The sequence below is a fragment of the Leuresthes tenuis genome, unplaced genomic scaffold, assembly GCF_036924035.1.
Source record: "Leuresthes tenuis unplaced genomic scaffold, fLeuTen1.0.hap1 SCAF_9, whole genome shotgun sequence".
NCBI classification, from domain to species: Eukaryota; Metazoa; Chordata; class Actinopteri; order Atheriniformes; family Atherinopsidae; genus Leuresthes; species Leuresthes tenuis.
Window position 1 is genome coordinate 8,681,246 of NW_027325363.1, and position 12,989 is coordinate 8,694,234.

Genomic DNA, 12,989 nt, shown 5'->3' on the forward strand with positions numbered 1-12,989 from the left:
GGACCACTTTCCTTGACATGTTATCTGTCATGTTTAGATAGGATTAATGCACTAGGAGATGAGAAGACTCTAACAGGAGATTTTATTCCTGTCTACCAAAGTGTACTACTTCCTCCTGCTCTTCGCACTTTGCTTCCTTTTTGCTTTTCCTTCACCTTATACAGGAAGCAGACCCACCTGCACCATCATGATGCCTCACTGCCTCTGTCGGCCCTGTCTCTGTGCTGGAATTGGCAGGAAATCAATCCCACTCTCATCTACAAACGCCACCCTCCACCCCCTTCTTTTCGTTCCTCCTTTACGTCTTACTCCCCCTTCCGGCTGTAAAGTGTCCATTCTGGACTGAACATGAGCATGAGCTCAGCATCGTGCCTTATCGGAGCAGGCACAAAGGCCCATGGGCACATTGTTCATCAGTATCAGCCAGCTTCAGTTTAAGCTCATGGTTTGCATCTGCCAAGCCTCCAAATCACATTCATGACCATAAACAAGACAACAGAATGACAACTGGAGTGGCCACCAAAATAATTTTGGGGCAAAATACATCTTTAACTGTAGTGCGTTAATTACAGAATGCTATGTGAGTAGGAAAAGATACATAGAAGGATACAGCACATCATTATTTATTATGCAAATGTATTCCATTTTAGACACAATTAAGTGATTAGAAAGCTGTCGTTCTCTAGTCTCTTTCTTCTCCTTGTCCTTACTTGTCTTTTTCTTTGCTTTTCACCATATTACTGTAATGAAGCCATTACTTCTTCAAGTGAATTTTAATGAGTTTTTAAATAACATTTTAATGAGCTATACATTACCATAAAACCCGGATTAGACTAAATTGAATTTTGTGTGTGTGTGGGTAGGTGTAAATGTGAGTGTACTGTATGTGTAAAGGGTGTAAAGGAAAGAAGTTCATTAAGAGTTAATTGTATTGTTTCTCTTTTCCTGGCCAACAGAATTGCCCACTGTGGTTTTACTGTCGTTACTGAGCTGCTCTGGGGCTTGTTAGGCCGATTTAAGGGTTCTCTTTGAAAAATGAGCTTTGAATGGGGCTGCTCTTTAAATAAAGATGTTTGTTTAGCCTTATCTACTCGATCAGAGGTAGAAGCACAGTTTGAGCTACAAGTGTGATGGAATTGTATTTCATTCATTTATATTCAGCCCTATCAATTCTGCACCTTTGTACTCCTTTGACCTTGATCAGGCATCCTCTCACCATCTCCTGTTGTGTTTTTCCTATGTCTTGCCTCTTTTTTCTCAGTTCTCACCACAGCACAGATACTCTGTCTCTTTTATTCCCTCCAAGGCACTATTAATGATGCACATTTCACATGGTATCACCACCTGAGAACCCCCCCCACCCACCACAATATCACTGCCAGCAGTATGATTCTCTTTACTTTTACTATTTTCCATTTTACCTCTATCTTATCCGTGAAAGTGACAGTGTTATTTATAATCCCTCAGTTCAGGATTTGCAGATAGGGAGAATGGTGGTGGAGATTGTATCAGAGTTGGCCATGGTCTGTGGAGAATGACTGGGTGTGCATGTATATGGCTTCATCTGCTAAACCTCATCTGCAGTCAGTGCAGAGAGAGCACTGACAAGCAACTGGGAGTGAGTGGCGGGGGCAAGATGCAACGCATCACTCAACACTGTGGATATGGAAAACAGTTATTAATTGAGAAGCTGGAGGAAAAAGAAAGTCCTAGAATGACCCCTGATGATGGTGAAAATGAGACAGACAGAGAGAGATGGTTATCAGTTGTGCTAATGATTAGAGGATGAATCTCTCTTCAGCTCTCTGAGGAGGAACTGCCTTGGGCACTGCCAGACAGACATATTTTTGCAGCTGTTTTTCTGGTCTGACCTGCAACCCCTCTGTGCAGGAATATGGGGGATATGTGTGAAGCTGCTGCTTGCCTGCCTGCTGAGGGGGTAATTTCTGCATCTGGATGAGGGGCAAAGGTTAGCTCTGCCTGGTGGGAGGGCAAATGAGCCAGTCATAGCAAGCCAAAAGGCTCGCATTTAGACACATGGAGTTTATCTCCTGTCAGTGTAGTATTATATAGTGAGGTATTATCCTTTTCCTGCCTTCAGCGTCAATAGTAATGCTAAAACATCAATGACAGCACATACAGTAGGTCTGGTGTGTTTTGTCAAGCGACGTAAATCTTGTCTTTCTTCTCTAAGGGTGGAATTGAAAATGGTGAGATTGTAATAGCACTTCATGAGATGGAGTGCGAAAACACTTGAATGAAAGTATATAATAGCTTGAAGCAAACTCTCTACAACTCCCCCAGTTTGTGTGCATGGTTTATTTTCTAATCAGAGTATGCGTTGAAGGTGGTAGGTTTGGGTCGTGGGGTATGGCCCCAGGACTGCAGCTGTTGTAATCTCTCTATGTGTTTCGTAGCCTCTGACCTGGGAGAATGTCTATAAAAGCACAAAGGGTTTGTTCTGCGTTATACAGGGAGAGAAAAGTAATAGCAACCACACAAACATACAAAAACAGTCACATTTGCAGCATTATAAAAAGATTATAATCCCTGCAACCTTTAAGAATGTGTCACGGTTTGTCAGTTTTGTGTTTAGTTTTGCATCTGTGGTGAATTTCTAGTAAGTAATGGGAATGTCACAAATTGGTTTTAGACATATGTAGTGTTGCTGCAGTATGAGCAGCCCACCCAAGCAAGGTGCACTCTTTTAGGTGAATATGTTTGTCAGCACTTATCTCAGTATGCAAGCCGGACGCTTTAGTCAAGGTTCCCCACTAATCTTTCCGACAGGCAGTGTCACCCTTCAGTGAGAAATATCTTGGGCTGGAGTAAAAGGTGGTGAACTATACAAAATATTATTCCTCATCCTGTCCTTGCTAGGCCACCTTTGTGCTATGATGATACTTGTTTGTTTTGTCATCTACTGTATATGTGTTCAGCTGAATTTAAGTAAAAAGTAAAAAAAATCACACCCAACTTTAGACCTTCCTAATAGTTGCTGAAACAGCTCCTTCAGCTAGGGTAGGACAACCTAAGATAAAAAAAATAGCTGTGTTGGTATCTCCTTTGTGTTTATGTATTGCCAAAGACTTCCACTCTCAACCCCTTGGCTGTTTCACAGCCTGCAACCTGACTCCCTCTCACAGCTGGCACTGTGCCAGCTGAAAAAACTGTATATTTGCAATGCTTTGCACCCCTGCCTGATGCTCATTCGTTCAAATAAGCTCACTCCTCTGATATTTGGGAAATAAATAAATAAGTTTGAGAGGCAAAGACATATTAATATTTTTCAGACATGGGTTCTTTTTAGCCCGCAGCTGGATTGACAGATGTAGCACTTGCCAACAGAGGGTGTAAATGTAAAAATATATAAATATTAATAAGCAAGTAAGCAAGGCTGCAGTTTGCAGCCTGCTGGAACTCCATGGGAGGTGAAATGTTTTCAGTGGAAGAAAAGCTGAGTGTTTCAGGGGGATAGAAAGTCAATTACTTTACGTCTGTTGGCTGATTCGGGTCTAAATGCCTACAGGGCCTCAGAGTTGGAGCCAGAGTTCATATTCTGACAGCATATGCGTAGACCCAATTAATGATACACTCATATCAGATGCATCTCATCCACACTAACAAGAGAAAAAAAACCAAGAACATTTTACTTATGATGCTAATATAAAAGTATTCACTTGCCTTATAATACCTGACATAGAGCCACTCAGGGAGGTGCCTTCAGGCAGCAATAGTACCGTGGAAGAAAAATATGCCCATACTGTTATAAAACGGAGCAAACAAGAATGAGGTGTGAATATATTTGTGTGTATGTGTGAGCTTTAACTGTTGGATGATGTTGGCCTTTGATGAATGTGGCTTAAGTGTTAGGATATAATGTTGAACTAAAGTGTATTTGAATTGGCTGCTCCCCTCATCTATTTTGTAGATGTACCTGGTGGGTGTTGTCATTGTAAACAAATGTTTATCTTGTCCTCAACAAGTGCTTACGTGTATATGTTGGATTTAATTTGTGTGGCTACTCGGTTTTAGTTAATTTGCGTTTGGTTTATATTTTCTTGAGTGTATTTATTTAGATTGCAGGGTAGGGATGCATTTTCTGTGACACAGTGCCCAGTATTAGATTAAATTAGACAGCATGGCACAAGTACCATAATGATGTACCTAATGTGTGCTTCTTTTGTCACTGCTCCGTTTCAAACAAAATTGATTCCGACAAAATCCCATGGGTGCTATCAGCGATGAATGGAAGGGAGCAATTAAAGCCAATGTGATCTTGAAAACAACAGTCTGTGTATGGTCCAAAGCAGGCTATGATTTTAAACTGCAGGACATCTGTTTGTAATGCAAATACTGGGTGCCCAGTGGTGGTAGCTGTTATGCTCAGACTGGCTAGGGGGTCCAGTGCGCTGGAGCTGACTAATTACTGTAGCTCTTTAGATTAGAGGGCAGTCCAGCATAAGAGAGAAAATCTCTATCTCTACCTCTTCTGTATTCTCTGCCATTACCCCTGTGTAAAGGTTTCATTTGAATTCATGTCACACAAAAGTCCCACTCTGTGCCCCTGTGCATCCCCAGGATAATTGGGTTGAAAGCTTCCTCCCTTCCTCCACTCTGCCGCCCCTTGCTCTAAATAAATAAATAAGGTAACAATGGCTGTGCGGCTTTCTGTAGAGGGTAAAAAGAATGAATGAAGAGATGAGAGAAGCCAGGAGCACAGGGACCAGTTATCCCCTCTTATAATCCTGGCCCAGCTTACCATTGTCTCCTGTGCCACATGGAATTTACATAAGAACCTGTGGCGCTGCCCTTAATTTAGCCCTTCTTAAGCATCTTCAAATATCCCCCAACAAGCTCAGTCCTTTTATCCATCAGAGGAATCCTATGTCCCTGCTTCAATGATGGACACACTGCTGACATTGACGTTCCTAAAGTGCTACTCCAAGGATTAGATTTAACATAGTTTAAACAGAGAGAAGTCTGTTTGAGTACACAGCAGGAGAGCCAAAGAGAGCCCAAGTTTATATATTTAAACCCCTTCTCTGACTACATTAGGCTGACTACATTTTTAAGTTGCCTCATTTGTATGAAACTTGTATCTTGTTCTGGACTGGACTTACATTTCTTATTGGTAGTTTTGTGGCTTTGTGCTTGTTTGTGCTTTCACATTTGCATTTCTGTGCTCATTGGTGTGTGTGACAGTAGCCCTCCTTGTTTGATAATGAGCTGGTGTTGTGTGCGTTTCTGAACACTATGCACGGTGAGAGGTTATCTCTCTGATGAAAGGCCTACCTGAGGGTGATTAGATTCAGGGTTACAGTGGTTCATCAGACCACCCAGTGATTTTTGCGTGTTAGCATGCATTTGGTTCTGTGTAAGTGTGTATGTGTTCATGCTAGAGAAACGAAGCATTATTGCACCCCTGTGAGCTCTCACAAGTGAATGACACCAGGCTTTAGGGCATTCTGCCTTTGTTTGTTCTGCTATCTCCACAGGGACCTCCATTAGCTCCAATTAGCTTTCACTTTGCTTACCCAGTCAGATGAAGCTGCACATCCCATTTAAATAGCAGCTAAGTGCTGCCCACATTCACATTGTATTCTTCACACAATTCATTACATATATGTAAACATTTTTAAAATGATGAATTTAAAACATTCAGGCACTGAAATTTAGTTATGATGTATGCATTACAATGCTGCTCTTTCTGAATCAACTTCCTCTTTTTTCCCTCAGTGCTGCGAGATGACTTTAGACAAAATCCTACTGATGTGGTGGTGGCAGCAGGAGAGCCAGCAATTCTTGAATGTGTCCCTCCCAGAGGTCATCCCGAGCCTACCATCTACTGGAAGAAGGACAAAGTGCGAATTGACGACAAGGATGATAGGATCACTGTGAGTGTTGTAACAAACAATTTTAATAGACATAACATAGCAGCATCAGTGTCAACTGTAAAATGTATTTTTAAAAAGCATTGTCTGCTTGAATGGTCTGCCATTGAACATTTTTCACACTGAAGCAGTTAAGGAGAACTCTTACTCAACTTGTAACCTGAAATGTTTTGATAAGGAAAGTGAATGAAGGAGAAAAAATTTAAAAAGAAATATGGCGATATATTCAAAATGTATCATCTGTGAATTTAATAGGACAATCATTCAGTATTTAATTTTTTTCATGTTTTGTTTTGTTTCCTTCATTTAGATTCGAGGAGGGAAGCTTATGATCTCCAATACACGAAAGAGCGACGCTGGCATGTACATCTGTGTGGGTACCAACATGGTTGGTGAACGGGACAGTGAGACTGCACAAGTTACAGTGTTTGGTATGCTCTCCAGAAACTTGTGTATTTTTAGTACTGGACCAGGGTGAGATCTATTCATGATTTTGAATACCCTCATAAAATACCAGAGACACTTTCAGAGCTAGGTCTCTCACAATTGAATTCTAATCTCTAATAAGTATGCTTTTTGCCACACTTTACCTATTCAGTTACACTGAATTTAGAGCACATTTATTATACTTCCTATTTCACGTTTGCCATTAAGCTGTCATGGGATTATAAAGAGTCAGTGAAAAGTAAGTTAGTTGAAGAAAATAGTTCAATAGTGCCTTACTGTTAGAACTATATTTCTTCCTATGCAATGATTATGAAAGAACAAAAATAAAATATAGGTCACAAAATGCTATTGAACGGAATATGAGGGATTGGACAATATAAAGGATAAAGGATAATGCTTCAGGAAGGTGGTACTGTGAATAGGGCTGTCATGATTATGAAATTTTAGTAGATCAATGCTTGTCATTCTAATAATTGTGATTAACAGTTGAAGTGTCTTTGTTCATTTTTAGGCCAATGTTATGCTATCCTTGTAATCCGTGTTTACCAATTCACCAAATCCTCAAAGAATGACAGCATGTATTTAAAATATGTAGAAGAACATAAATAAAAGACACGCATGTTCATGTCTGTTTGCACTTCAGGCTTTCCAAGCAAAAATGGCACATGGCAGATATGCCACGCTGGGAGATAATGTCATTAAAGGGCTCAAACCCTACTCTGCTCTATTAAATGGATGAAAGCCTTTAAATGTGACATTTTTGTCAGCTTCACCTAGCTGTATTCACACAGTTGAATGAAGATAGTTTTGACAATTGTGCAACCATAATCACCATTATCTAAAATATTTGTAGTTTCACAATTTGATTGTTAATTGCTAAAAGGCCTAACTGTGAGGAATGATCTAAGAACTGTATTGGTGAAAACTGATACAATTGAATATTTCTTTATTCACGCATCCTGCAGAGAGACCAACCTTCCTGCGGAGGCCCATCAACCAGGTGGTCTTGGAAGAGGAAATGGTGGAATTTCGTTGCCAGGTACAAGGGGACCCCCAACCCAACGTACGCTGGAGGAAAGATGACATTGATGTTCCTCGAGGGAGGTGTGTACTTTAACAAGAATGCTCTCAAAAAGGCAGTGTTAAGCACTGATGTGACAGTGTTCTCTTAATTGAAAGGGGTTGTGGTGACAATGATGCCAGTCTCAGTGACTATTACAAACTGATGATAACTCACGCTTCCAGCTCTCACCTGGTGTGGCTGTCGGAAACAGTAAATAGCCCTATTAGCTATGCACAACTCACGTTACACATCTAGGAAAGAAATGACTTCACCCGTGGATGCCCCAGAAGTCAGGATGACACAGTGTCTCCTGTCAGCTAAGGGGTCTGCGTGAGGACAAACAGATATGACCAACAATTAAGGCTGAGTGATAGGTAGGTGGGCAAGTAAGTAGCTAAGCACATTGCTTAGTAGACATGTAGAGACAGAGACAGAATGATACGAGATGTGAAGACAGTGAGTAAAGCAGCTCACATGACCCTCAAATGTTTTTACATAGGTGCAGCTGTCCAGAGGAATACTTGGCACTGACAACTCTGAAGAAGAAGATAATCACTGTCTCATATACGCATTCAACCCCACTCAGTCGGCGTGTCCTCACAGACATGACACGTGCATCTAGTCACACTTTCAAATACAGAAACTGACATGAGAGAAAAGCAATCCAAGTCTGTAATTTAAAGAGAAATATACGCAGCACTGCCAACAACGTGTATCTTTCACCACTGATGATATAATGATACTGTTGTTTCTGGGTCGTCTGTGTCTCGACCTATTGCCTCACTGTGAGTTACTTGACTCACGGTCAGCAGCAGTGTTACCATCAGGAGTGGACTTCAAAGAGACCAGTGTTCTATCAGCCAGCAGGCCAGTCACTTGCTACTTGGATAACCTCATAAAACATACACTCAATGGACCTGACATCTCCAAAGGCTAGCTGTAGAGCTGAGCGTAGGCGGATTGTTTGTGCCTGATAAGGATTTGGTTCACTGGGCAGTGGAATATGAGCCCCATGCCAAGCCAAACACATAAAAGTATTTCACTCAAGTCTTTGATAGGGAATTGGCTCTTCAAATTAGTTCATTTTGTACACTAATTAACAGATTTATAACAGAGTTGGACGTCCTTGCTAACCATATCATCCGTTTGAAGTTTGGCCCTATTTAGGCACGATACGGATGAAAAAGATACTACATAAATGAATAAATGATAAATAATTGCATTGTTTCTAATTGCAGTGTAAGAACTCATATTTTATTTGCTACATTTAAGTATTCTAATGTTGCTTTGAATAAGCATGAAGATTCAGATCATTTTTTAATTAAAACTTTTTTTTTTGTGCCTTTGTTGCCTCCAAAAAGTGGTGACTCTTCATATTGTTAAGTGACTGTCTGTTTCTATTCCTTATCATCATCTAGTAAACATCAAAAATAGCTTCTGTCTGACTGGCAGAGGACTTTTAACACATGAAAAAGGCACTGAAGTGGAATTAAATAAAAATGCTGCCATTGAGGCATCACACTTTGGGCCCCTCCACCTGTATCTTCACCAAAGGAATAAAAGTCCACAGAAGATCAAACAGGCCTCTGTGCAGTGGGGAGTGGTCTTTGTTTGCTCTGTATCTGAAAAAGTTACTCTGTCCTTATTATTATTATAAGCTGTTGAAAGAGAGAGACTTTACAAGACTGCTCCTTGTTACCGTCAGATTGTTTCAACTTGTCTTTGCTGGTCCCTTTACATGCCTGAGTCTCTCTGTGGGTTTCTGCTTGTGCTACTTTTATACTAGGAAGAAGGGAAATGGAGCCTCAGCTGAGTAAACAGGTTGTTAATGTGCTCAGTGACTCCAGCTGCCTCACAGGCAAGCACACATGCACACTGGCATATACAGTGTAGGCATAAAGAGCCAAGATGGCAGTGGCTTCAGTCTCAATGGGATGGAGGAGGAGACAGTGACAGAAGAAGACTGCTTTCAATTGAAAGGCAAAGACAATAGTGTTGCCTATTTATATATGTGTGGGTGATTTACTGTATTTGTTAGTAATAAGAAAAAGTTAGATAGATAAAATAACCAAGATGACAGAACAATCATTTTTTAAAGTTCAGATTATGACGACAAATTGCTCATGTATGTAGTTGACATTACTTAAATTAAAGTCTTTTAGAGTAAATAGTCTGACATCTTAAATTAAAATATCTGTCAATGACATCAAATATTCCTTTATCTCCTAAGTAAACATTTTCTCTGACACCTGACTTTATTCTAAACAGGAAAGTTCTCTGGGAGCATCATCGTAGTAAACATAGTTCTGTTTGTGCACAGAACGAGGATGTTAAATTCTTTAGTCAAAACATATCCCAAAAATTCACATAAGTCCAGTTCTGAGGCTACTAATATTCCAGGAAGAGAGTGCAAAACTCTTCTCCTTCTGGATACGACTAACTTTAAAGGGGAGAACAATGTTCTCTGGCATAATAATGATAGGAAGTTCTCAGGAAATTACATAAAAGAAGGCATACCAGGCAAGACAAAGTCATTACCTGTAGCCAGCAGTGTCACAATTATAACATAATCCTCACAGCTATAAAACCGTTGAAGGAAAATAAAGAGGAAAAGATTTAGCTGACATTAGACCAGCCCAGCTTGTGGATTCCTGTATTTTCTTTGATTCTTCATCCCCTTGCCTCCAAAATAGGACTTTATAACTGTAAACTGTGTTCTAAACCAATTACACTACAACACAGGACAGGACATAAATTATGAGAACACATAAGTGTGCTGAAAAGCAGTAGGTAATCAGGGCTGTAATTATTACCAAGGCAGCAGAAGAAAAATCACCTACTTGTACTTTAGGCAGGAATAAAAATCACTGACCAGCACATGTAATATTAAGATATGCCTAAGCTCCCCGGTATAAATTTAGTTAGAATGAAGGTTGATTTTTTTTTTTACTCATGTGCATGATATTGGATTCAGATAAGGAGTAATGTAGCTGAAATCAACATCCTCCATATTTCATATTGTTGAATTTTTGTCCAATTGCTTATTTGTTCCTAAGTGTGGAATAACATCAGTGTAAGATTAAGTACCATCTGTTGAGCCTTGAATAATCTTGAAAAAAGCACAGTAGCTGCAACATCAGAGAGTCAGGAGAGGAGCACCGTAGAGCTTTGTGTCTCATTATGGAAGAGATTCTACCATAATGTAGCAACTCAATGAAAAGGCTCTGGCAGTGTGTATTATCTCCCTCTGCCTACCAGCTCAATGTGTAGCCCATGTCTTCCCCTCCCTTTGGTATTGCACCCTCACCTCATTTAGTCTGGACCCTTGTGCCCTCTTCTGTGCCTTATCAGAGGCTCTCTGCTCTCGTGGTCCATCTGTATTCTGGCCTCCTGTCCCTGCTGACCTCCACAGCACAGCCCTTGCAACATTCAGCAGAAAAGCCGTTCTTTCTGACTAAATTCCTCTGGGGTGTGTGCATGTGCCTGCACGCTGGCGAGTGTTTTTGTTTGAGAGGTGTGTGGGTCATTCTGTTTGAGAGAGCTGTTAAAGCTAGTGTGACAGGAGTGCCTAGATTATGCTGACCATCCAGTTTCAGTGATTTCTCACCTCTGCAACTCAGCAGAATGAAAAGACGACAGGCTATGTTTCCTGTCTCCATTACTTTCCTTGATATATAAGTGGATACATCTGGTATTTATGAGGGCAAGTTTAAGGGAGCTGAGTGAAACAGTAGGTTAATCAAGTATATTTATTTAAGGGTGTATTGATACAGATAGATACTATAGTTATTATCGATAATAGAAAATGTAGTTGAATTAATCCGCTTGATTTGATTTGGACGATCTGCTGTGGATCATTCAGAATGTATGGATGGTTTTCAAAAGTATCTCTTTGCTGTTAAGAAAACACCAATACCTCATCTTGTATGTTTGACTTTCTTATTACTTTTCATCTTTGTGCACTGTCTGTTCTTCACACACAACTTATACATAAGTACTTACAGAAAGAATGAGTAAATGGCTTCCAGCTTTGGTCAGTGAGTTCTGTTCTGTTGTTCCAATTTGACAGTTTCTCCAACTTTTTCCGCTAAAACCGCGATGTCTGCTCCTTACCATTTTGATTTAGTAAAAAAATTGCACTGTTGCCATTGTTGCTTTGAGACCACGGGGAAGTAACTCCCCAGAAAATATATATCAGGTTAAAAATTTCCCCATAAACTGCCAATAAAGGTTGAAATCTTGCAAAACTGTTCTGTGATTAATGTAGGATGAAGTGATGAAAGTCATGGGGTTGTTGGCCATGAGAAGTGCCAGGGAACAGAGGGAGGGCAGGTCTGTCTAAAGGCCTAACTGAAGCAAGATGAGAAGCGATAGTGGGTAATTGATTCCCTCTTATGGGTGACAAGGTCTGAACAGGTAGACTTCAGCTCCTTTGATCAGGGTGAGGAAACGAAGCAGTCAGATGGTGTGCAACTGGATCAGACTGTCAGAGTGAAATGAAGCAGAGAAGGGACTTTGTGCCAGAGCAGTCAGGGCAGAGACCAAGCTGGAATTAGTCCCTTATTGTATCTTGAATCTGACTTGTGCTCAGAGTTGGCAAACATCCCTTCTGTCCACCACCAGTTTAATTCAGATGTACTTACAGAGGCACAGTAGAAAAGATCATCTCATTGAATCATTTTGTGGACGCTCACAGTAATTTCTTTACAGTGAAAAGATAACAATCTCTTAATGTGGCACAACTGTGATGGTTGAACATAGATGATTGTGTTCCTGACAGACACTTTAAAGACAAATTCACTACAGTGATCTGGAAGATTTATAAGATGTATTGCTTTTTAAGTGTGCCCAGTAAATTTCTCATACTGCAACCATATCAAGCTGACAAGCAAAAAAAAAAAGAAATACTGTTTAGCTTTGGCATTTGCTTACATAATCCATCACTCCTCATCCATGCACATGTGTGTAAAACTCTTTTTACAAGAAGTGTGGATATGTGTTGGATAATAGTCTACTTTGTTCTGTGTACATGTGCAGTGTTCCCTCTTTGGTTGAAATGAAGGAAGAGTCCAGCAGGGGAACTTGGCTCACCCATCCTCTCCACAACTTCTCTATATGTGCAATTACATTCCTCACCTAATAGAGAACAGAGCTCTCCCCGAGTCCAGTCCATAAAGAGCTACTGTTCCCTCGCTTTGTGCACTTATGTGTATGTGGCCACAACTACCTCTTATCCCTGAGTTTTTCCACTCATCTTGTCATCTAGGCGAATTCTATATAGGAAGTTGATTACAGATTGATTGCACTCATGTCCCTTTAATAAGTCATGGACCAGCCTCAGGTTCTGTTTTGAGAGATTGATAGAAACACGACCAAGAACAAAAAGGCTGTTGTCCAGTATGTGCATACCTGGCTTCTCCTCACTGCAAGGGTTCAGTCAAGACTATGGGAACCTCATTGAGCACTTGAGTTGTTAATGTTTCTATGAGTTATGACAGTATCTGTAGCTCTTGTGAAAGTTAAAGTGAAGGGGCAAGGTGCAGCTAGTGTCAGGGAAAGAGAAGCAAAAAACACATCCCTTAAGT

At 40.4% G+C, this 12,989-nt stretch overlaps 1 protein-coding gene across 4 annotated transcripts in view; it reads left to right on the top strand.

The window, feature by feature from the left end:
• The window catches only part of robo2 (roundabout, axon guidance receptor, homolog 2 (Drosophila)), a 152,811-nt gene that overhangs the window by 87,756 nt on the left and 52,066 nt on the right, over positions 1-12,989 (top strand). For all 4 annotated transcript variants that reach the window (XM_072392165.1, XM_072392166.1, XM_072392167.1 and 1 more), the window contains exons 3-5: positions 5,740-5,897; positions 6,205-6,325; positions 7,307-7,445. In XM_072392165.1, the coding sequence (XP_072248266.1) occupies positions 5,740-5,897; positions 6,205-6,325; positions 7,307-7,445 (418 nt within the window). The remainder of the gene's footprint in view (positions 1-5,739; positions 5,898-6,204; positions 6,326-7,306; positions 7,446-12,989) is intronic.